We start from the raw sequence: 25,528 nt of genomic DNA, 5'->3' as shown, positions 1-25,528 counted from the left end.
AATTATTAAGTACTTTATAAAGTATTAAAATTCTTTCATGGCTTTTTTTTCTTCCACTTCATCATTCGTCTGATTGACCCTACAGTTGATTACTTTGGCCAGCTTTAAAATCCAGGTCAACCTTGCTTAGACTGATGAATTTGTATTAGCTTGTATTTTTTTAAAAAAGTGTTTGTATACATTGGAACAGTCACATAATCAATAAAAGTGGGTCCCATTTCAAAGTCCAATGTGACCCCACTGCATGCCGCCCTGGAATACCCAGTAAGCAGACTGTGTTAGTATTTAAGACACCACAATGTACAAAACTTTTTGAAGAATTTGAGACATATTGATAAATAACTAGTTACCTTGGACAAACCACGTCTTCTTTATACTATAGTCACAGCTTCATATCCTTCTGAATCACACAGACAAGGAGGCATGATAACCTTTCCAGTGCTTACTGGAAGCACGGACAGTGGGCTTGGGTCCAAAATAGATAAGGTTTCTGTACAGAGAGAAAAAAGAAGGGCAAAGGTATGTTTTTTGTTTTTTGTTTTTCTTTCCATAGGGGGAGACAGCTTCCCAAAGACTAGGAAGCTGATGGCCTGGGGTGGTAGGTGATGTCATTTCTGTACCCGGGAGGCTGCTTCAGAAGGGCTGCCCGGCCTGCCTTCCATCTGCCTCTCCCCAGCTCACTCCACCTCTCCAGCAACTCTGTGTGGATCCTGGGGTTGTGCTGTGAGGGTCCTTGATCTGATTAGGGCAATTCTTCCTCTCTCCCTTCCATCCCCCGCCCCCGCCACGCTTTTTTCCCCCTTCCCTCCCTTTCTTCCTTCCATCTAGAGCACCTTCTGTCTTACTGTTCTAGATATTGAAGATTCAACTGCCAATAACTCAGACAAGGTCCTGCTCCCGTGGAGCTAATGCTCTAATGGAGGGGCGCTGGGGAGGTGGTGGGAGAGACATGATTAGCCAGGAAACATGGTTTAAGTCATGTAAGTGAACTTAAAAGAGATCATTTAAAATAGTGATAAGATCAATGAAGAAAATAAAACAGGGAATGAAATAGAGGATGACCCGTTGAGGCAGCAGAGTGGCATCAATCTGACAGTGTGATCAGGGAGGATTCCTATGAGGAGGTAATGTTTGAGCTGAGACCTGAATGATGACAAGGAAGCAGTCATACCACGATCTGGGGGAAAGACTTCCAAGCAGAAGGGACAGCAAGTGCAAAGGCTCTGGGGCAGGAGCAAGTCTGCGGTGCTTGAAGAACTGAGTGAAGGCCAGGGTGGCTGGACCATAATAAACGGGGGAGAAGAGAGGATTGAGATAAACCTGGGGCAGTGGACTGGCTATGGGAGGGAGTCCACACTTTATTCTACAGGCAAAGGGAAGCTATCTGAGGGGGGGACACGATTTGGATTCTTTTCTTTTCTTTTTTTTTGCGGTACGCGGGCCTCTCACTGTTGTGGCCTCTCTCCCGTTGCGGAGCACAGGCTCCGGACGCGCAGGCTCAGCGGCCATGGCTCACGGACCCAGCCGCTCCGCGGCACGTGGGATCTTCCCGGACCGGGGCACGAACCCGTGTCCCCTGCATCGGCAGGCGGACTCCCAACCACTGCACCACCAAGGAAGCCCTGGATTCTTAAAAGTCTCTCTGATGGCTGCGTAGAGAATAGACTATCGGGGGTGGGGGGGTGGTCTTACTCCTTCCGGGCTGCTATAACACAAATACCATAGAGTGGGTGGCTTAAATGACAAACGTTTATTTCTCACAGTTCTGAAGCCTGGCAAGTCCAAGGTCAAGGCACTGGCATATTTGGTGTCTGGCGAGGCCCGGCTTCTTTGTTCTTAGATGGGCATCTTTTTGCTGTACCCTCACGCGGCAGAAGGGGCAGGGGAGCTATCTGGAGTCTCGTATAAGAGCACTAATCCCATTAATGAAGGCTCTGCTCTCATGACCTGATCACCTCCTAAAGGCCCCACCTCCAAATGCCATCACACTGGGGAGTAGGTCTCCACATATGAACTGGGGGAGAGGGCGTAGCCGGCAGGGACAGAGGAAGGAGATAAGTTAGGAGACTTCTGCAATCTTTCTGATGAGAGAGGATGGAGGTTCCAAATAAAATAAGAGACTAACGAAGACAAGTGGACAGATCTGAGGTATAGTTTGGAGATAGATGTACTAGGTAAGGTAACATCAGCTACTGAACCAAATGACCCCAAAAACTTAGTGGTTTTTGACATAAAGTCCAAACAGTAAGCAGTTCTAGAAAAGCAAGTGGCTCTTCTCCAAGTGGTGACTCGGGGACCCAGGATCCTCATCTTGTGACTCTGCCAACCCCTGGGCCCCAGAATCCTTTGAGGATCCTCTTCATCCAGCGGACAGATGCAGAAGGACACGGGGGCCTGCTGTGGCACAGATCATTCCACTTATATCTCTTGATGAGAGCTAGTCACGTGACCTCGCCCAAATGACAGGAGCTAGGAAACGTAGTCCCTGTTTAGGCAACTACTTCCCATCAATGGTCCTACGCTGTGGAAAGGGGACACAGATTTGCATCCAGCTGGCCATTTCTGTCATGGCAGAGTTGGCAGACTTTTTGGTGGATTGCACGTAGGGGTTGGAGGAAAGCAAGGTACCCAAGATGACTCCTTGGCTTTTGGCATGAGCAAGGTGAAAGGTGGGCTTTAAGTGAAATGGGAACTTCGGGAAGGAGGAGATTTATACTGGGAGCAGGAGGAATTAAGACTTCCACTTTGGACGTATGTAATGTGAGCTGCCTCTGAGATATCCAAAAGGGACTGTTGGAAAGGCAGTTGGGTATATGAGCCAGGACTGCAAAGGAGGTGTCAAGAGTGAAGATTTAAATATTGCATTTTCCCTTTTCCCGGTGGCTTCTGATCCTGGTACAGGTCCCCCATTGCCCTTGATCCTCAATGCACTAACTGCATCAGCATAAATTCACTCCTCCTTAGAGATAATGTTTATCATTCCACTACGCATGAAATGATAGCTTTTACTATTACATGCATTCACTCATCCAACACTTTATTGAGTGTCTATTATGTGCTGACCACTAGTGATTAGCAAGGAAGAAGATGTAGTCTCTGCCTCATGAAGATTTATTCTAGTAGGAGAAGATAGATAATAAAGAAATAAAGGAGTAAGTATAGGGCGTCAGGTACACTGAAGAGAAACAGGGCAGGGTGAGTAAGAAAATACTAGAAGCAGGAGGACTTCTGTAGTAAGAAATACATGAGCAGAAACTGGAAGGAAGTTGAGGGAGCAAATCGTGTGTCTCTAAGGGGGGAGGATGTGCCAAAGCAAGGACCAAGCAGGTGCAAAGACCCAGAGGCAGAAGAGGGCCTGGCATGTTTTGAAACCAGCCAGGAGGCCAGGGTAGCTGGAGAGGGGTGGGAGGGGAAGACTGGTAGCGATGAGGTCAGAGAGATGGGCAGGGGGCAGGTCATGCAGTAGCCAAAACAGGTTTTTTTTCCCCCCAACACCTGCATGTAACTGGAGAAGGAGGCAGAAAAACACTATTTCCGGGTGCAGAAATCTTTGCAAAAAAAGTAACACACAATCAAGGACTTCCTGTGCAGTTCCCCAAATGAAACACCTTCGAAGTGGAGGATTTGCGACCAAAATGAGAAAGGGTCACAGTGTCCTACTGCGAAGTATAAGACACACAATCTCTCCTCCTGCAGTTGGTTTGCTGCAGTTAATTGCAGTCACATGTGAAGCGCTGCAGGGGAGTGTTTGAAGCCAGCGCCATCAGAGACCGGGACAAACACCCCCCAGCACTCCTGCTCCCAGCAAAACCAGTTGTGTGATCGGCCCAGGAGGACGGGAACAGAAAAGTGCTGCGATGATAAATACTATGTTTTCTGAATTTCAGCTCCAAAATCTGAGCTCGAGGCCTTTTATTGGCTTCTTTTTATAGACATCGGAAGAAGCTGATTTCAATGAAAAAACATTTTTTTCCAGGAAGAAAAAAATTTTCTGTTTTCTCTGTTCAGTTACTGTGCGTGGTTCCCTCCTGATCTGCCCACTGCAGTGAGGCCGTGGAACCAAAATAGCCAGGGTGGAGGCTGGGCGTTTTATCTCTGCTCTGGATCTCGGTGGGACCTGCCAGGACACTGCCGCTGCCGGCAGTAACTGCAAACATGTGGGCGGGGCTTTCTAGCTGATGCTCCTGAGGTTGTCTTATTTAATGCTGACATCCCTAGAACTGGGCCCGTTTTCTCTGATCCACAGTGGAGTGTGTATACTGGACTGGGTTTTGGCTCCCCAGCATCTAGAGGTTTAACCTATTTGGGAGAGACTCTCCATTGGCTGGGTCTACAGAGACCAAAGGGGGCCACATGGTCCATCCCTGACAGGCAGGAGGTAGGGGGATGAGCGAGGCTTAGCCAACTGGACGTTCCTGCCAGGGTTCTTCCTTCTTGAGACAGTGATTTGAAGGCTTGGTGGTGGCAGCCATGTCAAGAGTCCTGGGACACCAGTGCCCGGGCTGGAGTGGTGAGTGCAGCGCCAGGACAGCCAGGGCTTCTTCCCTTCCCGAGCTCCTGACCACATCCTGAGTCTGAATCTCTAGCCTCCCATCTATTCTTTGGCCAACCTATAACCTCTCTTTCTGCTTATATTAACCAGAGAACTTTTCTGTTGACTATAACCCAGAACCCTGGCCTACTCTTAAGTCATCTGCAGACCCCCATTCATGAACAAAGATTCCCCGGGACTCTCAGAGTTCACTTATATTGTTTTTGTTCTCATGTCGCTCGAATATGGACACCCTAAAACTCAACGCAAGTCCCTTAGAGGCTTGCAGCTTTCTTTTCCTTCCAGTCTTACTGAGATATCATTGACCTATATGTATACGTTTAAGGTATACAGCATCGATTTGAGTTAAGACATCATGAAATGATGACCACAATACATTTTCAACACCCGTCATCTCATACAGATACAACGTTAAAGAAATAGGAAAAAAACCACTTTTTCCTCGTGACGAGAACTCTTAGGATTTGTACCTTGTTAAAAGGCTTGTAGCTTTTTTTTTGGCCACACTGTGCAGCTTGTGGGATCTTAGTTCCCTGATCAGGGACTGAACCCGGACCCTCGGCAGTGAAAGTGCTAAGTCCTAACCACTGGACCGCCAGGGAATTCCCTGGCTTGTAGCTTTTAAGCAATTATAAAACACAAACGTATTTGCAAGCTAAATATATGCAATGCCACTAAGTCAGCAATGTGAAATCAACAGCATTAACTTAATATGACAGATGATGTTGTTCCGTGAAACTAAATATGTTAGCAGTGTGAATATGGAACTCACCTCTGGGCTCGTGTGTGTGTGTATTTTCTTACTACCGTGGGCCCCTTGGCGACTTAACTCTCCTGCCTTTTCTCCATTCAAACCACCAAGAACGCTTCATTCATCCAGCTTGTGTTGGGGTCCTCGGCTCTTTATTTTGCATGGGCACATCATTCACTACTGAGGACCACTGATGTTCGTTTGGCTTTGGCTGGGACAAGTACAATGATTCTACGCCGCTTAAATGCCACTGTAAACACATATGCAAATGCAGGGCCTGAAATCAGCTAGAAAGGTCACCCAGATGACCCAGTATTTGCTTATATCAAATGTTTAAAGATTAACATAAAAAATACCAGAGTTTAAAAATTCTCATAGAAAACTCATAACTTCCTAAGACTACATTTGTAAACCTCAGTTTCAGAAATCTCGACAAAGCAGTTAGGAGCACAAGCTTTAGAGTTTAAAAAAAAATCCTAGTTTTGAATCCTAACCCCACCCTTTAATAGTCTTGGAATCTTGGGCAAGTTAACTCCTTTGAGTCTTAATTTTCTCACCTGTAAAACGGAACAATAATACCTATCTCTTAGAACAGCTGTATTTCACAAGATGATTATGTAACTATTCAATAAATGGTAATAATTATTGTTACTGGCATCCTAATTGACATTCAAATTGGTTAACATATTTGCCCCAGTTCAGACAGCCAGCTAGTCACAGAGACAGAACTGGAACCCAAATTTTCTCAACACCTAGCCCTTTGCTTTTAATACCATCTGTGTAGATCGTCTGAGGGATTTACACTGCAGGAAGTCACTCAGTCCCCAGGTTAATTCCATTGAAGGTCCTTCTAAAAAAACTGATCTCATTATTCCCCTGCTTGAAAACTTCTGTCTATCTCCTATTCGTTACACCTGTGGTTCTCCACATGGGTCCCCTCATCAGCAGGGACAAACACAAATTCTCAGGCCCCGTCCCAGACAGACTCAGTCAGAAACTCTGGCAGTGGGGCCCAGCAATCTGCATTTTAACATGCACCCCAGAGGATCCTGAAGCATGCTATGGTCTGAGAATTGCTGCTTTATAGAAACAAGTCCAGACTTCTTAGCACGGCATTCAAGGCTCTTCCTCTTCTGGTCCCAGCCCATTTTTCTGGCCTTTTCTTCTAACATTCCTAAAACACTCTTATGCTCCAACACCATTAGACTTTCCTCTCTGTCTTAAACTTGACAGGCCCTTTTAGGCCTTGGTACCTGCAGTGCAGTTCCCTCTACGAGCATTTCTTCAAAAGATCTCTTTCTCAGTGGAGCCTTCCCTGATTGCCTCAAGGCTGGATTTGCAGCTTTGCAGACTATTTGTCATACTTCCATCACACACAGCATGCAACCCTTGGGGACTGGCTTCTTTCACTCAGCGTGATGCCCTGGAGAGCCATCCAAGCTGCTGTGTGTATTAACAGCCCATTCCTTTTCCTGCTGAGGAATACTCCACGGTGTGGACGGACCAGTTTGTTTAACCATTCACATGTTGAAGGACATCTGGACTCTCTCCAGTCACTGGCTGCTACAAACAAAGTTGCTGTGGATGTTCCTGTACAAGTGTTTGTGTGAACCTGCCCACTGTTTTGAACCCTTTCTGTGACTGGGGAATTCCCTCCTTTAGAGTCCTGCTCACTGAAGACAGAGCCAGAAAAACTCATTTTCCCAACATGCATCTGGGGAGCAAGTTCTGTCCATCAGACACAGCCATGCAAGGTTTTGTTCACAAGTGAGCAGGGCGAGGAAGCAGGCACTCCAGGGAATCATGTTAAGACAAGGATGAGAGCAGAGGCAACCGGCTTTGGGGGCAGCACTGGTGGGGGCTGGGTGTCCATGTCACTGCAGCTCGTGAGCTTCAGTGACTATACCAGCTGGGCTGCGGCAGTGGGGTCTTTGCTGAAAGTCCCGTGGGGTGGTTTGGGTATTGTTTCTGGTCCTGTAGCCTCCAAGCCCCCCTCTCTGGTCCTCTTGGAAATATCTAATATTCTTTTACAAATTTATTTGCGGCTCAAATAAACTTGAGTCGATTCTGGGTTGTGTGTGTGTGTGTGTGTGTGTGTGTGTGGTACGCGGGCCTCTCACTGCTGTGGCCTCTCCCGTCGCGGAGCACAGGCTCCGGACGCGCAGGCTCAGCGGCCATGGCTCACGGGCCCAGCTGCTCCGCGGCATGTGGGATCCTCCCGGACCGGGGTACGAACCCGTGTCCCCTGCATCGGCAGGTGGACTCTCAACCACTGCACCACCAGGGAAGCCCCGATTCTGTTATTTGCAATTAAGAACCATAACCAATCTCCCTCCCTAGCCTCATTGCTAGCCACTCCTAAACTTAGTGCTCCAGCTCTACTAAGCTCCCTCCAGTTTCCCAAATATTCAGAGCGGCACGTACTTCCCCTATTACTGTACTAACATTGCCTGTTTACTTATCTGTCTCCCTCCAGGAACTGTAAACCGGTATCTCCAGCCTGTGTCACACTTCTATTGCCCTTAGTATGTGTTCAGTCAATCTTCAAATGATAATTCAAATGATTACTCATCTTTATCTTTGATGAGATAAGAACAATGCCTGTGACTAGTACTATTATGGTCACTTTGCCGCTCTGAACTAAAGTTTCCTCATCTATAAAATGGAATAACACCACTAAGAGAAGGACAGTTGAAAACTCAGTGGCGACCACAACAGAAAACCAACATCCCGATTTTAAAAACTAGTCAAGGGGAACTTCCCTGGTGGCACAGTGGTTAAGAATCCGCCTGCCAATTCACGGGACACGGGTTCGAGCCCTGGTCCGGGAAGATCACACATGCTGCGGAGCAACTAAGCCCATGCGCCACAACTACTGAGCCTGTGCTCTAGAGCACGTGAGCCACAACTACTGAGCCTGCGAGCCACAACTACTGAGCCTGTGTGCCACAACTACTGAAGCCTGCACGCCTAGAGCCCGTGCTCTGCAACAAGAGAAGCCACCACAATGAGAAGTCCGTGCACTGTGACAAAGAGTAGCCTCCGCTCACCACAACTAGAGAAAGCCCGCGTGCAGCAACGAAGACCCAACGCAGCCAAAAATAAAATGATAAATTTATAAAAAAAAAATTGGCCAAGGACTTGAATAGATATTTCTCCAAAGAAGATATACAAGTGGTGAATAAGCACATGAAAAGATGCTCAACATTACTAATCAGTAAGGAAATGTAAATCAAAATCACAGTGAGCTACACCTCACACCCATTAGGATTGCTGTTTTTTTAAAAAAGAAGAAGAAGAAAAAAAACCCAGAAGACAGAAAACAAGTGTTGGTAAGGATGTGGAGAAATTGGAACCCTCGTACACTGACACTGGGAATGTAAAATGGTGCAGCATCTATGGAAAACAGTATGGTGATTACTCAAAATTTTAAAATAGAACTATCATATGATCCTGCAATCCCACTTTTGGATATTTACCCTAAAGAATTGAAAGGAAGGCAATTCTGACACATGCTACAACATGGAGAAACCTTGAGGACATTATGTGAAGTGAAATAAGTCTGTCACAAGAGGACAAGCACTGTACAATCCCACTATATGAGGTACCTAGAGCACTAGTCAAATTCATAAAGACAGAAAGTAAACTGGTGATTGCCAAGGGCTGGGGGGAGGGCAATGGGGAGATAGTATTTAATGGGGGCAGAGTTTCAGTTTTGCAAGATGAAAAGAGTTCTAGAGATGGATGGTGGTGACGGTTGCACAATAATGTGAATGTACTTAATGCCTCTGAACTGTACACTTAAAAATGGTTAAGATGGTTTTCTCCACAAATTTTTTAAAAGGTTAGTAACAAACCACAATGTTACCACTTCATTTCCACTACAATGGCTAAAAGAGTATCAAGTGCTGGCAAAGACTGTGAAGCAACTGGAACTCTCATACACTGTTGGGCACATTTTATAAACATTTAAAAATGTAAACATTTACTTATCACATGACTCTGCGATTCTACTGCTAGATAGATACCCAAGAGAAATGAAATGTTACAAAAAGACTTGCACACAAACGTTAGAGCAGCTTTACTTCTAATAGTAAAAAACCGCAGAAAACGATTAAAACTTTTTAATAGTAAAAATTAAATGCCCCTCAATAGGTAAAAAGATAAACAAAGTGAGACAGATGGACACAATGGATTACTTCTTAGTAATAAAAGGAATAACCTACTGATACATGCAACAGCAGGGATGAACCTCAAAAACATTACGGTGAAAAAAAGAAACCAGATACAAAGGACTACATGTGTGATTTCATCTCTATGAAATTCTAGAAAAGACACGTCTAATCTATGGTGATGGAGATGCAGTGAGTGGTTGCCTGCGATAGGGCTTAGCAGGGATTGACTGCAAAGAGGGATGACGGAACTTTCTGGAATGGTAGAAATCATTTATACTTTATTGGTGGTTACATATGTGCATACATTTGTCAAAAGTCCTTGAGGCATGCACCTAAAACAGATCTAAATTATATGTCGATAAAGTTGAAAGAATGTTGGGAGGACGCAGATGAGAAAGTGTACTCAGTATCTATGTTTCAAACATTAGATTTCAGCCTCAGAGTAATTAGAATGTCTCACATTAATGTTATAAATGTTTTGGGTACTCTTATAATGCAGCAGTAAAATGATAGAGAAAGAAAAGAGCAAAAACTGACACTTTGCAGAGTTTTCTCTTTGAAGGGGGAGAAGAGGACCCACAGGGGTCATCTGGATGGTATGGTGGAGAGCCTGACATTTGAAACTGTGGCCACTAGTTTGTTACCATGAAAAGTCTGAGAGCCCAGAGGGGGCCTGCAAGCCACCTTCAAATGATTTCTATTACCATTTGATCCTCAATACCTAAGAAGCAGATTTGACTGCACTCATGTTTCCAGTTGTTAAATAACTTCCTTGTGGTGGAACTAGGGCTTGAACTTAAATGTCTCCAAAGTCCATACTCTTTTGACCACAAACCCCAAAACTGGAATCTTATGGTCATATGCTGTGGGTCCTGCCACCAAAGCCCATTTCCTTTGCTTTACAATGATGAGGGTCCCCAGGAGAGCCCCTGAATTCTGTGCAACTCCAACCTACATAGGACAAACAGTCCACTGTTACTACTGTTGGTCAGGATCTGCTGGCAGGTTGCTTTCTTTTTCAGACACGTATTTCTTTTTTCTTTTTCTTTTTTTAATTTCTTTTTATTTACAGTGGTGTTCAATGCAAATCAATTCCATAACATGAGAAGTTACTGTGGATCAAAGCACAGACACAATGTACAATCGAAAACAGATGTACAGCTTTCGGGCCATGAAGCAAAAGGGAATGTTCCTTCACACCCACAGTAGCTTGAGACCTATTGGTTCTGCTTGTTCCCATGTTGGTTTCTAAAGATGTCAAGACTTGACTTTGGTTGTGAAGACTACTGAGGCCGTCCTGGATCTTGGAACATCTTGGCGTTGGTGTGTGACCGCAAGATAAAAGACTTCACAGAGTGTCTATTTCTAAATAGCTTTCTCTGTATCGGTCGTAAAAGATCTACTTCCCGGAATCAGGCCATGTTAGGCTTCCAACCCTTTAGACCCAGGTTCTAACCCTCTAAAAATATGGACAGATTGTGACGGGTGTTGCGATTGCTCATGTCACTCTGCTGACTGCAGCCCACGGCTTAGCTTCCCATCCTGCTTCAGGAAAGTCTGTTGAAGGGTCTGCACAACAACAAAGGCCTGGTTGGGCTTCCCTGGTGGCACAGTGGTTAAGAATCTGCCTGCCAATGCAGGGGACACGGGTTCGAGCCCTGGTCTGGGAAGATTTCACATGCCGTGGAGCAACTAAGCCTGTGCGCCACAACTACGGAGCCTGCACTCTAGAGTCCACGAGCCACAACTACTGAGCCCTCGAGCCACAACTCCTGAAACCCGGGTGCCTAGAGCCCATACTCTGCAACAACAGAAGCCACTGCAATGAGAAGCCCACGCGCCACAACTAGAGAAAGCCCGCACGCAGCAACAAAGACCCAACGCAGCCAAAAGTAAATAAAATAAATAAATTTATAAAACAACAACAACAGCAAAGGCCTGGTTCGCTGTCAACTCAGCACACGTGCAGGCTGACATCTTGGGTGGGTCGGTCAGGCTCCTTCTCGTGTACTGAGTCGTGGAACTGAAGCTTCAGAGGGCACGGGCTCCAGACACGGCCCGGATTCTCCCTCCCTCAACTCTCCCTTCCCGGGGGACCTAGTTTATCTGCAGGCTCTAAGCTTCTCTGCTTCTGTGGCAGTGAAATGGCTACTGCAGGTCCAGGTCGCACACTCTCACACGACAACATCCAGAGGAAGAGGAAGGGTCTTTTCCAGGAGTTTCCAGAAGAGACTTACTCAGGAGCCCGAGCAAGCTTCCTCTTGGAAGTCCTTGGCTGTGTCCAGCCCTGAGCTGTACGCTGCAGAAGGGAAGCCCATCGCTGTGACCAGTAAGTGCCTGCTCTGGGGGAGGAGGGCGTCAGACCCTCTAAACCACATGGGTGGTGGGAGAAGATGGGGGTACATTCCCTCCTGGGTAGCCTCCTCCATACTTTGAACTGACTGGCTTAACCCTAAAGCATGTCAAGTCTGGACATTGTTCGGTTCTTAGATCCATGAAACTCCCTGCTGCATTTGGCGCTGTTGATCCTTGAAATTCTCTACTCTACAGGTTCCCCGACCTGGCTGTCAGCAAAGTACATCAAAGTGGAGAATTTTACATTACCCATGCCCAGGGGATTCAGATTTCACGGGTATGAGGTTGGGGCAGGGGACAGACATCTGCACGTTTACAAAACCTCATGGGTGACTTTGATGCAAGCAGCCCTGATGGAGAACCACTGCCCCAGGCTGCTGTGACATCACCCCTCCCGGTCCATTCATTCTCTCTACAGGTATGCACTGAGTGTGCACTAGGTGCCAGGCACTCAGGTAGGTGCCGAGCATATGGGGACGAACAAGGCAGACAAGCTCACGTCTTTATGGAGCTTGTGTCTTAATGGGGGATGGGAAAAGAGACAAATAATTACTTAGGTTCCAGAGATTTCAGATGGTGCTACGAGCCAGACAGGAAGTAACTCAGGATGAAGTGAGTAGGAAGAAAAAGAGCTACCTGAGACAGGATGGTCGAGAGTGTCTGCCCTGCGTGATTCACAGCGGCCGAGGCATGGAAGCAAACTAAGGGTCCATCGATGGATGAATGGATAAATGCACATATATACAATGGAATGTTGTTCAGTCTTAAAAAAAGAAGGAAATCCTGCCTTTTGTGCCAAGATGCATGAACCTAGAGGACACTGTGCTAAGTGAAATAAGCCAGACAAAGACAAATAATGTAGGATTCCAGTGACATGAGGAATCTGAAATCGTCAAACTCATAGAAGGAAAGAGTAGAGTGGTGGTAACCAGGGGCTGGTGAGGGAGACAATGAGGTGATGATCAAAGGGTACAGACTGCAGTTAGGCAAGATAAATCATTTCCGGTGACCTGTTATGCAGCATAGTGCCTGGAGCTAACAGTATCATATTGCATACCTAAAATATGCTGAGAGGATAGACCTTATGTTCAGTGTGCTTACCACACACACACGCACACAATACTACTAACTAAGGGGGGCGGAGGAACCCAAAAATAATAATGGGGAGGTGATGGATACATTTATAGCCTTGATGGGGGATGGTTTCACAGGTGTATACTTATCCCCAAACCCACTGAGTTGTGTACATTAAATCCGCACAGCTTTTCTGCATGTCAATCATACCTCAATAAAGTGGTTTAATAAATGGCTGCCCTGGAAGGTGGGGAAGGTCAGAAGGACAGACCCAAGACAGGAACGAGCTTGGTGCGCCAGAGGAAAGAGGAAGGTCTGGTGCGCATCCAGGCAGAAGGGGCTGGAGGCAGGAGATCAAGGAGGCAGGGCCCTGTGGGCAGCACTAGGGAGTTCAGACTTACGCTCGAAGCAGCGGGAAGCCTCACACACCCCCCGTATTCTTGTGCGTCTCTGGCTTTTCTGAGAGCTGCTTTCTCCCCACCTGCCCCTTAAGCTTTGCCGTTCTCCCAGCTTCTCTCCCTGCCCCTTGTTTTTCTCATTCTACCCAGGGAGGTGGGGGGAATCTTGACTGCTCTCAGTTGGCCATCAAGACCTCTCCTGGGTCTCGTGCTCATGTATCAGATGCAGCTGGACCCCCCCATCTAGCCCAGAGGCCCCTCAAACTTGTGCAAGGTCCTCGGTAGCCTCCCCTTCAATCGGCTCCACCCCCATAGCTGCAGCAGGTAACAACGCTCCCTGCTACCCAGACAACCACCTAGAAACCAGAGCGTCCTCCTCAGTCCCTCCCTCTCTCTCACCTCCACAGCCAATTACCGATTTATTCTAACCTCATAAATGTGTCTCAGATCTCCCTTTTCCTCACTATCCTGCCTAATGACAGTCCTAAACCAGAGGGCCACAGCTCTCCCTGGGCAGCTGCAGTCGCCCCGCATCGTCCCCCTCCCCTGGTCCTGTCCCCTCAACTACGCTCTTCACTCTGAACTTGCTAAAGCGTTAAGTCTGCAGGGGGTGAACGTGGAAAAGTCCGAATTCCTCCCAGTGTGGTGGTGGGATCTACTTTTTCTCCCTCCCCCACCCCCCAGCCCAGTTCTTCTTGACCTTGACAGATGCCTAAGCCAGGATAACACAAGGAAGCCTTGAGGATGGGATTCAAGGCAGAGGGAGAGATCCAGCAAAACAACACAGAGCCTCGAGATATGCAAACAGGGTCGCTATCTAGGTTTTGAGGACCCAGGCGGGTCAAGGAGATGGGAAAAGGCATCTGGACAGGACGAGCATGGGAGGACCCTGAGCGCTCTGGGTACCGTCAAGTGGGAACATTCGGCTTGAACCTGAAGAGAAGGACCACTTCGCGTGGCCCTGTGACCCATGTGACCGATGTGCCCGCGCTGGCCAGCACTACAGCTGCTGGATCCTGTGCCCTCCTCTCACTGTGAAGGGGTCACCGCCTCGCAGGATGCTCCGCGGCCCCCCTCGTCCCACACACCTCTCCCACCTCCTCTGTTACCTTCCTGGAAAGGACTCAGACCCTCCTGTGAGCCTCTGCGGCTCTTGCTTCTCCCATGCGCTGTTCTTATACCTGCAATGACTTCACCCCTGCCCATCTCCTGGCTATGCTCCGCTCATCCTTATGACTGCCATTCCATGTCTGAGTATTATGTAAGGGGGAGGAAAGCCACGTTTGCGCATCACACAGTCCCGGATTAGAGCTCCAGCTACACTGTTTACTCAGTGTGAGACCTTAGCAAGCATTTTGTCTGTCTTATTACCAGGAAACTAGACAAACCCTTCCTTGTGGGTCCTTCTGAGGCTCAAATGCACTTATTTAAAGTGCCTGGCACACAGTAGGTGCTCAATAAATGTTAGGTCTCTTTCTTGCCCTCGAGGCACTCAATAAATGTTGGTCCTAATTCTAGAGTCACCGACCAGCTAGTCTGTGGGATGCTACCTGCAGTGTCTGACAGCACTGCCTTTCCCTTCCTCCTTGACCTCCCTTTACAGGTTAACATGTGTGCAATTTTATTATGTATTGGAAATGATGTATTTTCCATGCAGAGTAACAGACAGGAGCTATCACTTACTAGGTGTCTACTCTGTGTCTGACCTTCACCAGGTGTTTTCAAGACAGTCCCTCAGTTAATATTCACAATGACTGCTGGGGGTCAGTAGTATTAATCCCTATCCTACTCTGACCAAGTTGAGGCTCTAAGTTAAATAACTTCCCTGAAGTTACACAGCCAGCAGCTGAGAGAGTCAAGATAGAAAGCCAGTCTTCTGGATTCCAAAGCCCGTATCCTTATAAATAGACCACATTTCCTCTCATGAAAATTACAATATAACAATAATAGTAATAGAAATAGTTAGCACTTAGTGATTACCTATTTCCTGGGAATTATTATTATAACTCTGAACATGTATTCATTTAATTAACTTCTGCAAACACCCTATGAACTATTATTATCCAGTTTTTCAGAGAACTGAGGCATAGGAGATGAAATGACTTGTCCAGACCATGAGCAGAATCTATCTGTATATATAACATGTGGAACACTGCACTCTTCAATTTATCTTTTTTCTTCAAGAAGCATAAGACCCACAATCAAATGAGAGGGAATACCTGGGTAAGTTTTACACACCTTGTTGTTAGCTGTTATGCTGAAATTCAGGGGAGGGGCAATACTGAGTGTGCTCAGGGTTTGAAAGCCTGTGTACAGAGGCACTCTTTTCCTGGACCTCTGCATGTGCAGTGGAGGCCACCACCACAGAAGGGCGGGCTAGATCCTGACGGTCACGAGGAGGGCAAAGGAACCGGGAGATGAAGTTTGTCACCCATCCCTGGAGACCTACAGAGTCAGAAGCCGTACAAAGATGATGAGCAGCCCAAGAGAGCAAGGACTCTTCCGACCAACAAACAGAGCGGACAACTTGCACAGTCCCTCGGGAGTGTGTCACCATGATATCACCTTGTTTATTCCCCTCGTGGGAATCGGGCCCCACGGGGGCTTGATTAACCGCCAGCCGCAGAAGGCAAAATGCTTTTAACCTGACTCTTCAGACCGTCAGTAGCTCCCCAGCTAGAAGTCACTCAGAAGTAAATCACAGGGTTGTTTAATCTTTGCTCTGATTCTGCGATTTAGCAGCAATTCTGTGTCACTTCCCTTCAATCACTTGGCGTGTCACCACTTCTTCAGTGCGGCCTGAAAATTATCCAGGCAGACAAACATGTATTCATGGAGAGCTTCACGCCCATTCACTGAGAAGGTGCTCAGGAGATGATGGTGAATAAGGATGGGACAGTCCCTGTGGGCTAGGAACTGAGTCAAGGTGGGAAGGGGGACATTTAAGGAACAGAGTTGTATTAGGAGTTTTTAAAGGAGGTGAACAGAGAGCCCTGGGCGTCCACAACACAGGTCCCAACTCAGTCTTGGGAGGACAGAGGATGCTTCCCTGCAGAGTCGATGTCTAACTGAGGCTGGGGGTAGAGAAGGAGCGAGGCAGGTAAAAGAAGGGAAGAACAGCATGTACGAAGGCAGGAGACAGCACGTCCAAGGAACGGAGACAATTCCAGTTGCCTGAAGGGTAGAGAGCCAGAGGGAGGGTGCTGCAAGGCGAAGAGGACACCAGGTCACGACAGATTGTACAGGACTCCGTAGGCCAGGTTAAGGCGTGAATGGTTTCAGTGCTTTTTGTTTTTTAAGGGTGATGAAGACATTCAAGGGTTTTAAGCATCCCACCGTCTCGGCAGCGTGGGATGGACAGAAAGGAGAAGAGGGCAGGCAGGTGAGAGGCCACTGCGGCCGTGGAGGTGGGAAACCGAGGTGTCTTGGGCTGGGATGGAGGTGGTGGGCGTGGAGAGGAGTGAATGGTTTGAGAGAGATTTGAGAGTGAGGATTAGCAAGCTTTGGTGAGATTACAGAGTGTAATGATGGGACAGCAACTACTTTTCATCGTTCTCATAAAAGATATCCATCAGTGATTCACCAACCTGTGCTTGCTATTATCTATTTTTTTAAAATTTTATTATTAATTAATTATATTTTTGGCTGCGTTGGGCCTTTGTTGCTGCACGCGGTCTTTCTCTAGTTGAGGTGACCGGGGGCTACTCTTCACTGCGGTGAGCAGGCTTCTCGTTGCGGTGGCTTCTCTTGTTGCGGAGCACGGGCTCTAGGCGCACGGGCTTCAGTAGTTGTGGCTCACGGGCTCAGTAGTTGTGGCTCGCGGACTCTAGAGCACAGGCTCAGTAGTTGTGGCGCACCGGCTTAGTTGCTCCATGTTATGTGGGATCCTCCCGGATCAGGACTCAAACCCGTGTCCCCTGCATTGGCAGGCAGATTCTTAACCACTGCGCCACCAGGGAAGTCCCTGTGCTTGGTATTAATCAGCTCCGGTCTGTACTAGTCAGGGGAAGGACTGATTGCCCGTTTAGGAACCTATGGGTTGATCAACGGGGCTTCCATTCTTTGGGCCAACACTTATTAGGCATCTTTCATGTGCCAAACACTGTGCTAGGCACCAGAAATACAAACAAAAATGTGACATAGTCTCTATTTTGATGTGGAAAGAGCATTGGAACAGGCAGACGTGGGTTCAAATTCCCGCCTCACCACCTCCTGGGCTCCAGGGGAAATTTGAGTCCTTTATCCTCTTGGAGCCTCCGTTTGTAACACGGGGATCAAAACACCCAACTTCCAGAGTTGGTGTGGAGATTAATGAGAAGTGTATGGAAAACAAGGGCAGTGTGTGACTCAGTAAATGTTCACTCCCACCACCCCAGCCCAGCTCTTCCTCTCTCCAGGGTTAAGTAGCTAGACTAAAACCAAATTCTATAAATCAGGTTTAAGAAAACATTCCTCAGTCGAAAACCCACAAGTTGATGGACCTAATAATATTTCCATAACACACAACTGCAGTCATTCTGGATGGGTGAGTTGCTGTCCTCCCAGGAAGCGTTCCGAAGTAAAGAAATATATGTTCTTTGGCTCTGTGTCTTAGCATTGATGTTCCTTATAGACTTTGGGATTCTGCTTTGCATGCTCATCCTGAGGCCGCATTTCCCCTCCTGACCCCACCCCCACCCCCGGCCCGGTCTCTCTGCTTTTCTCCTTCCTTCTTCCCTGTCCAGGTTTCTGGTGGCCTCCATCCAGTCCCTCGGGCTCCTAGTCCAGAATCAAGTGTCACGTTGGTGCCTTGGGTGTCCATATTGGGCTCTCCACCCACACAGGGGAAATGCCAATCCAAGCACAAGTCACTGGAAAGGCTGCCCAGGTCTTGGCCTCTCCGTCTCCCAGGGAGCATACCTTCACAAGCCACACGTCCAGAGAGCTGTGGATTTCTTAGCCTCCTTTCCTGGGTGTATGTGTGTGCATGTGTGTGTGTGCACGTGTGTGAACAAAGAGGACATCCTTCCCCAGGGAGCTTGAGCCTGGCCCTTCCCCTTTCTTGGTGCCCTGCCTCTCCTGTCACTACACAAAAGGCCGACTCCTGGTGACCTCTGCCCGCCTTCCCACCCAGAGCCCTGCTGGCCCATTTATCACTCGCTGTGTTCCATTTATGCTGCACAGAGATATTTATTATGTCTTTTAGTGTGGCTATGTTTTTTCTCTCTCTTTTCACACTTTTTCTGTCATTTCATATATTTGGAGCAGCGGAAAGCCTCAAAGCATGACCTGACGACACCACCTCAAGCAGAAGCCTCCCAGGTCCTCTCCACACACTTCTGTTAGCCCGCTAGCTACCTGGTACTAAAAGCGTTTACACGGCTGACTCCACAGCTCGCCCAAAGCCATAGGTCAAGTAGCAGAGCCAGGATTTGAACTTCAGTCTACTGACTCCAAGGCCTCTTGTCTAGAACACTGAGGAATAAACAACTGGCACAAAACAGGTGCTCAGTTGATGTTTGTTGAGTGACTTAATGTTAGACTCCCACTGCTATCTTGTAGATTTATCATAATCCTCCTTTGTTTTTTTCTTCCCTAAGCTAACACTGTATCCCTCTCCTTAGAAATGCAAGGTCGGCGAACACCTAATTCTTACCTATCCTGCCCTTCCCATGCGCAGAGCAAACATTACAATCAGTGAGACTCTCTCTTATTGCCCAGACCTTGATGCATGACCCCTCCTTACCCAGCACTTCAGACACTCACTATTAGTTGATGAGCATTTGACCTCCCAGAGGAGACACAAATTTTTGTTTTATCAACTGAAGTTCCTAAATCTCTTGGAAAACAAAACAGGGAAATTTTATAAATTAGTTTCATGCAGTGGTCTCCTTCTATTGTCCTGGAATTTTTACTTCACACTAATTTTGTCCTAAAACCTGAAAAACAAACACATTTAGAAATAATACAATTCTGTGGTCCTGGTTATCTGTAAACAGCCCACAACTGAGAACATTTGCTATAACTTCCCATAATGTTGCTTATATTTGAATAAGGTTCAATTTCTCTTACTTAGTTTCACACCAAACCAGTGAGGTGGGTATTGTTCATTTGTTACTGATGAGGAAAATGAAGCTCAGAGAGGTTAAGCGACTTGGCTAAAGTTGCACAGTAGGTAAGTGGCAGAACCTGTAACACAACCCAGATCTTTTCATATCTAACCTTTGTATTGCCTAGTATATCAGTGCATTTCTACTGTTCTATTGTTTTTCTAAAACAATACTTTTCAAGTGCCAGAAACATGAATATGACCTTCATAATCATTTTTGTTTCAGCATTATCTTTGATCAATAGGATAAAACATTCACAGAATCACTGATTTTTTATCTGTTAAAGATTGTTTTGTTTTGCTTTATCGTTGTTTGCCTTTTACATTTTATACGTATGGTACTGAGTGCCAGAGCTGCTGTTCTGCGTCCTCAGTGCTCAGTGAGGTGCGAGCCCCTGACACATGTTTTCAGAGCCGTCCCAAACAGTGATCCCAAAGGTGACACAACCTTAAAGCTCAGGCTTGGCAGGGAGGTCCCAAGGCACACAGTCTTACTTTTTTCAATAAAGATGACTGAGTAAATGTATAACCACATTTGATTTAAGTTCTACGCAAGCCTTTTCATAGGTCAGACACTACAAATCGCACAGATTTTTAAAAATAACTTTTAAAAAACAGGTATCCTGTGTTTTAGCAAGGAAAATGCAGTCATTGTCAGATCATGATTTGTATGAAATGCTTTGTGACTCAATCAACTACCAGCTGACCTCAGGATGCAAACCTTAGCTGGCTCTACACCTCCTGTGCTTTTTCCACACTGTTTTTGTAGCTTTCATTTAAAATAATGTTAGCTGGAGCCTCCACTATAACCAGGTCATTGTTCTTCTGCTTCAACTGTTCCTCCAGCAGAGCTGACAATAGAAGCCGTCACTCTGGCTCTGCTTAAGTACAAAGCCATTGTCAAGTGGACCCAAGGACCTCCTGGGCTCAAGGCTTTTATCATCAGCCCCAGTGACCTACAAATATCCATCAGGGTCAACAGTGAGTAAATCACTGTCCTGTGTAACATCATCATCATAATAACTTCCTTACTATGGGGCATGTAATCTACTGAGCCTTTTACATGAATTAGTTATTCATGTAATTTTAACTTTCACAACACCTCTATGGAGTAGATACTGCAATTTTCTTTACACAGATAATGAAATCATTAAGCTAAGTGAAAGAAGCCAATCACAAAAGGCCACATAGCATATGCTTGCATTTTAAAATTATTTGTTCTAGTTTGTACTATAGTTTTGCAAGGTGTTACCACTGGGAGAAACTGGATAAAAGGCACATGGATCTCTCTCTTTTATTTATTACAACTGCATGGAATTTACAGTGATCTAAAAATACAAAATATAATTTAACAACATACTCAATCTCTTTCCTGTTCCTCTCCTCCCAAGATAAGAATTTTTCCAGGAGCAGCAAGTCCCTGTTCTTTAAATGATGTTGCTATTTGGTGGCATCTTTTGCTTTTGGAAACCACAGGCCCAGTTCATTGACAATATGAATTTTTCAAGAGCTGACCAAAGTGTTGGATGCACCAAAAATGTTTATTGACTCCAAAAGGTGAAAAGAAAACCACAGAATCATTGACAAATGTTTACATGTCTACAAACTATGATCCTACATCAAACAGTCGGCTGTAACTCAACTCAGCTCATATACTTCTGTGTGTGTGCATGCGTGCGTGCGTGCATGTGTGTGTGTGTGTGTGTGTGTGTATCATACATACTTAATATTTAATGTGGTGTTTCATGAGAATTTGAAACCCAGAGGTGACCTGGTTTGGAATCCTGTCTTTACCTCTTGTAGCTCTGTGGCTTTGGATACGTTTCTTAACTTCTTCGAGTCTCGATTTCAAAAGACCTCGAATAGCCAAAACAATCTTGAGAAAGAACAACATAGCTGGAGGAATCAACCTTCCTGACTTCAGACTATATTACAAAGCTACAGTGATCAAAACAGTATGGCACTGGCACAGAAACAGACATATAGATCAATGGAACAGGATAAGAAACCCATAAATAAACCCACACACTTATGGTCAACTAATCTATGACAAAGGAGGCAAGAACATTCAATGGAGAAAAGACAATCTCTTCGGTAAGTGATGCTGGAAAAACTGGACAGCTACATATAAAACAATTAAACTAGAACATTCTCTAACACCATATACAAAAATAAACTCAAAATGGATTAAAGACCAAAAAGTAAGACCAGAAACCATAAAACCCCTAAAGGAAAACACAGGCAGAACACTCTTTGACATAAATCATGGCAATATTTTTTTTTGATCCGTCTCCTAAAGCAAAGGAAACAAAAGCAAAAATAAGCAAATGGTACCTAATTAAACTTAAAAGCCTTTGTACAGCAAAGGAAACCATCCACAAAATGAAAAGACACTCTACAGAATGGAAGAAAATATTTGCAAATGATATGACTGATAAGGGGTTAACATCCAAAATATATACACAGCTCATACAACTCAACATCAAAAAAACAAACAACCTGATTAAAAAATGGGCAGAAGATCTGAATAGACATTTTTCCAAAGAGGAGATGCAGATGCCCAACAGACACATAAAAAGATGCTCAACATCACTAATCACCAGGAAAATGCAAATCAAAACCACAGTGAGAGGGCTTCCCTGGTGGTGCACTGGTTGAGAGTCCACCTGCCGATGCAGGGGACACGGGTTCGTGCCCCTGGTCCGGGAAGATCCCACATGCCGCAGAGTGGCTGGGCCCGTGAGCCATGGCCGCTGAGCCTGCACGTCCAGAGCCTGTGCTCCGCAACGGGAGAGGCCACAACAGTGAGAGGCCCGTGTACCGCAAAAAGCAACAACAACAACAACAACAAACACAGTGAGAGATCACCACACATCAGCCAGAATAGTTATCATCAAAAAGAACACAAACAACAAATGTTGACGAGGATGTTGAGAAAAGGGAACCCTCATACACTATTGGAGGGACAGTAAATCAGTGCAGTCACTGTGCAAACAGTATGAATGTTACTCAGAAAACTAAAAATAGAACTACACAGTAATTCCACTCCTGGGTATATATCTGAAGGAAACAAAAATGCTAAATCAAAAAGATACATGTACCTGAAAAGGGAAAATAGAGCTACCGTATGACCCAGCAATCCCACTCCTGGGCATATACCCGAAGAAAAACTTGGTTCAAAAGGATACATGCACCCCAATGTTCACTGCAGCATTATTTACAATTGCCAAGATATGGAAGCAACCTAAGTGTCCATCAACAGATGAATGCATAAAGAAGATGTGATACACACACACACACACACACACACGCACAATGGAACATTACTCAGCCATAAGAAAGAATGAAATCTTGCCACTTGCAAGAGCATGGATGGACTTGGAGGGTATTATGCTAAGTGAAATAAGTCAGACAGAGAAAGACAAATACTGTATGATATCCCTTAATCTAAAAAATACAAATGAATATAATAAAAAAGAAACAGACTCACAGATATAGAGAACAAATTAGCGATTACTAGTGAGGAGAGGGAAGTGGGGAGGAGCAACATGGGTGTAGGGGATTCAGAGGTACAAACTACTATGTATAAAATTAAGGACCTCCCTGGCGGTCCACTGGTTAGGACTCCACACTCCCACTCCAGGGGGCGCAGGTTCGATCCCTGGTTGGGGAACTACAATCCTACATGTTATGCGGCATGGCCAAAAGATATAAATAAAATTAGCTACAATGATATATTGTACAATAGAGGGAATACAGCCAATATTTTATAATAACTATAAATGGAGCATAACCTTTAAAATTGTGAATCACTATATTGTACACTTGAAATTAAATAATATTGTACATCAACTACATTACAATGAAAAAAATTATAGTACAATTTGGATATTGAATTGGATATTGAATTGATAGAATTCACCAATTTTAGTTCTATTTAATGTAGAGTACTTAAAACACACACACACACTCACATGCAGTTATAATCCATTACCATGAAATAAGCCCATTTAAAGTGTATAGTTCAATTACTTTAGTATATTCACAAACTGGTACAACTATCATCACTATCTGATTCCAGAACATTTTTATCAACCCAATAAGAAATTCCTGGCCCATTAGCAGTAACTGCTCATCTCTTCCCCCACCTCCATCCCCACTAAACCCAGGCCACCACTAATCAACTTTCTGTCTCTGTGGATTTGCCTGTTCTGGACATTTCATATAAATGCAATCATACGCTATGTGGCCTTTTGTGATTGGCTTCTTTCACTTAGCTAATGTTTCAAGGGTCATGCATCTCATAGAACACATCAGAATTTCATTCCTTTTTAAGGCTGAATAATATTTCATTGCATGGGATACAAATTGTATTTATCCATTTATCAGTCGATGGACATTTATGTCATTTCTACTTCTTTGCTATTATGAATAATGCTGCTGGGAATACTGCTGTGTGTGTGTTTGTGTGGAGGCACATTTACTGGGTCATTTGGTAACTCGATGGAACCGCCAAACTGTTTTCTACACCATCTGTATCATGTCTCACTCCCACCAGCAGTGTACGAGGCTTCTAATTACTCCACATTCTCACCAACGCTTATCTGTCTTTTTGATTATGGCCATCCTAGTGGGTGTGAAGTATCTCATCGTAGTTTTGATTTGCATTTTCTTAATGATTAATAATACCGAGCATCTTTTAATGTGCTTATTGGCCATTTGTATATCTCTGGGTAGAGATAGACTACTTTTAAAAGTCCTGAAGGTACTTGATGATAAAGGGAATGTAACAATGTGTTTACTGCATTTTGATGTTGGAACAGAAGAAAAAATATATATGTATTTACACACTCACTATTAAGACATTTTCTGAGCACCTATGATATTCCAGCTACCAGGAGGTACAGAGATAAGAAAAAAACCTACCATCGATCATGAGAGGTGGCATGGATAAGACGTTGTAGTCAGGTTCCTGGCACTTTTATAAAGGTCTGCTTCTGACTTAACATATCATCCAGATGATTCATCTTCATCCCTGGCAGGGGCAGAAAGCCAATGAGACAAGGTCCCTGATCTCTAGTAGCTCACTGTCTAGTGGGGGAGACAAGCACAGAAAGACACCACTGCCATCCCATATGGCCAAGACAATGGCGGTTGTCTGTCCAAAGAGGCATGGGAGCACCGAGCACGGAGCAATTAATTCGGCCAAGCATCTAGGAAGGGTGCATAGGGGAGATGACATTTGAATTTGGTGTTAAAGGATGTCTAGAGGCTTGGCAGATGGAGAAAGCGGAACGGTGTTCTAGGCTGGACAAAGGCATGACAGCAGGGCTGACCGTGAGCAGAGGCGGAGGGTGCAAAGTCGAGATGGAAGGGAGTGAGGGCCGGGCTGTGTAGAGCCCCACGAAGGAGCTTCTGTCTACACAGTGTAAATGTGGAGATTTTTTTAAAGCAGAAAAATGGTGTGATTGAATCTGAGGCTTAAGTGATCGGTGTGGGGCAGCCAGGTAAATGATTTAAGAGGTTGGCAAACTCTCTAAAGGGTCAAATAGTAAACATTTTTTGCCTTGCCAAAATATGATCTTCATCCCAGCCTCTCAGCTCCACTATTGTAGCGTGAAAGCAGCCATAGACAATACCTACATGTATAAGCCTGGCTGTGTCCGAATACAGCTCATTTACAAAACAAGGCAGAGTCTATTTGTCTGGTTTACTGACTGCTAGATTAGGCCAAGGGAAGAATGAAAGCAAGTAGGCCCCTGACTATCCAGAAGTTCTCTTATTGGTGGTGAAAATCAAAACCAAACGAGGGAAGTTTTTGTTTTTGTTTTAATAGATCTTTATTGGAGTATAATTGCTTCACAATACTGTGTTAGTTTCTGTTGCACAACAAAGAGAATCAGCATACGCATACACATGTCCCCATATCCCCTCCCTCTTGAGCCTCCCTCCCATCCTCCCTATCCCACCCCTGTATCATCGCAAAGCACCTGGCTGATCACCCTGGGCTATGCTGCTGCTTCCCACCAGCCAACTATTTTACATTCGGTAGTGTGTATATGTCGACGCTACTCTCACTTCGCCCCAGCTTTGCCCTCCCACCCCATGTTCTCAAGTCCATTCTCTACATTTACC

General features: G+C 45.5%; 1 protein-coding gene across 1 annotated transcript in view; it reads right to left on the bottom strand.

The window, feature by feature from the left end:
- Positions 1 to 371: 371 nt before the first annotated feature.
- TAMM41 (TAM41 mitochondrial translocator assembly and maintenance homolog) overlaps positions 372 to 25,528 on the bottom strand; it is a gene marked incomplete at its 3' end in the record, with an annotated part of 108,471 nt that continues 83,314 nt past the window's right edge. The window contains exon 8 of the mRNA XM_082848862.1: positions 372 to 490. Within this exon, the coding sequence (XP_082704988.1) occupies positions 372 to 490 (119 nt within the window). The remainder of the gene's footprint in view (positions 491 to 25,528) is intronic.

This window comes from Leucopleurus acutus (assembly GCF_964270905.1).
Source record: "Leucopleurus acutus genome assembly, chromosome: 10".
Classification (NCBI taxonomy): domain Eukaryota; kingdom Metazoa; phylum Chordata; class Mammalia; order Artiodactyla; family Delphinidae; genus Leucopleurus; species Leucopleurus acutus.
The sequence above is the reverse complement of the archived record's forward strand: the minus strand, read 5'-3'. Positions and strand labels throughout refer to the sequence as shown.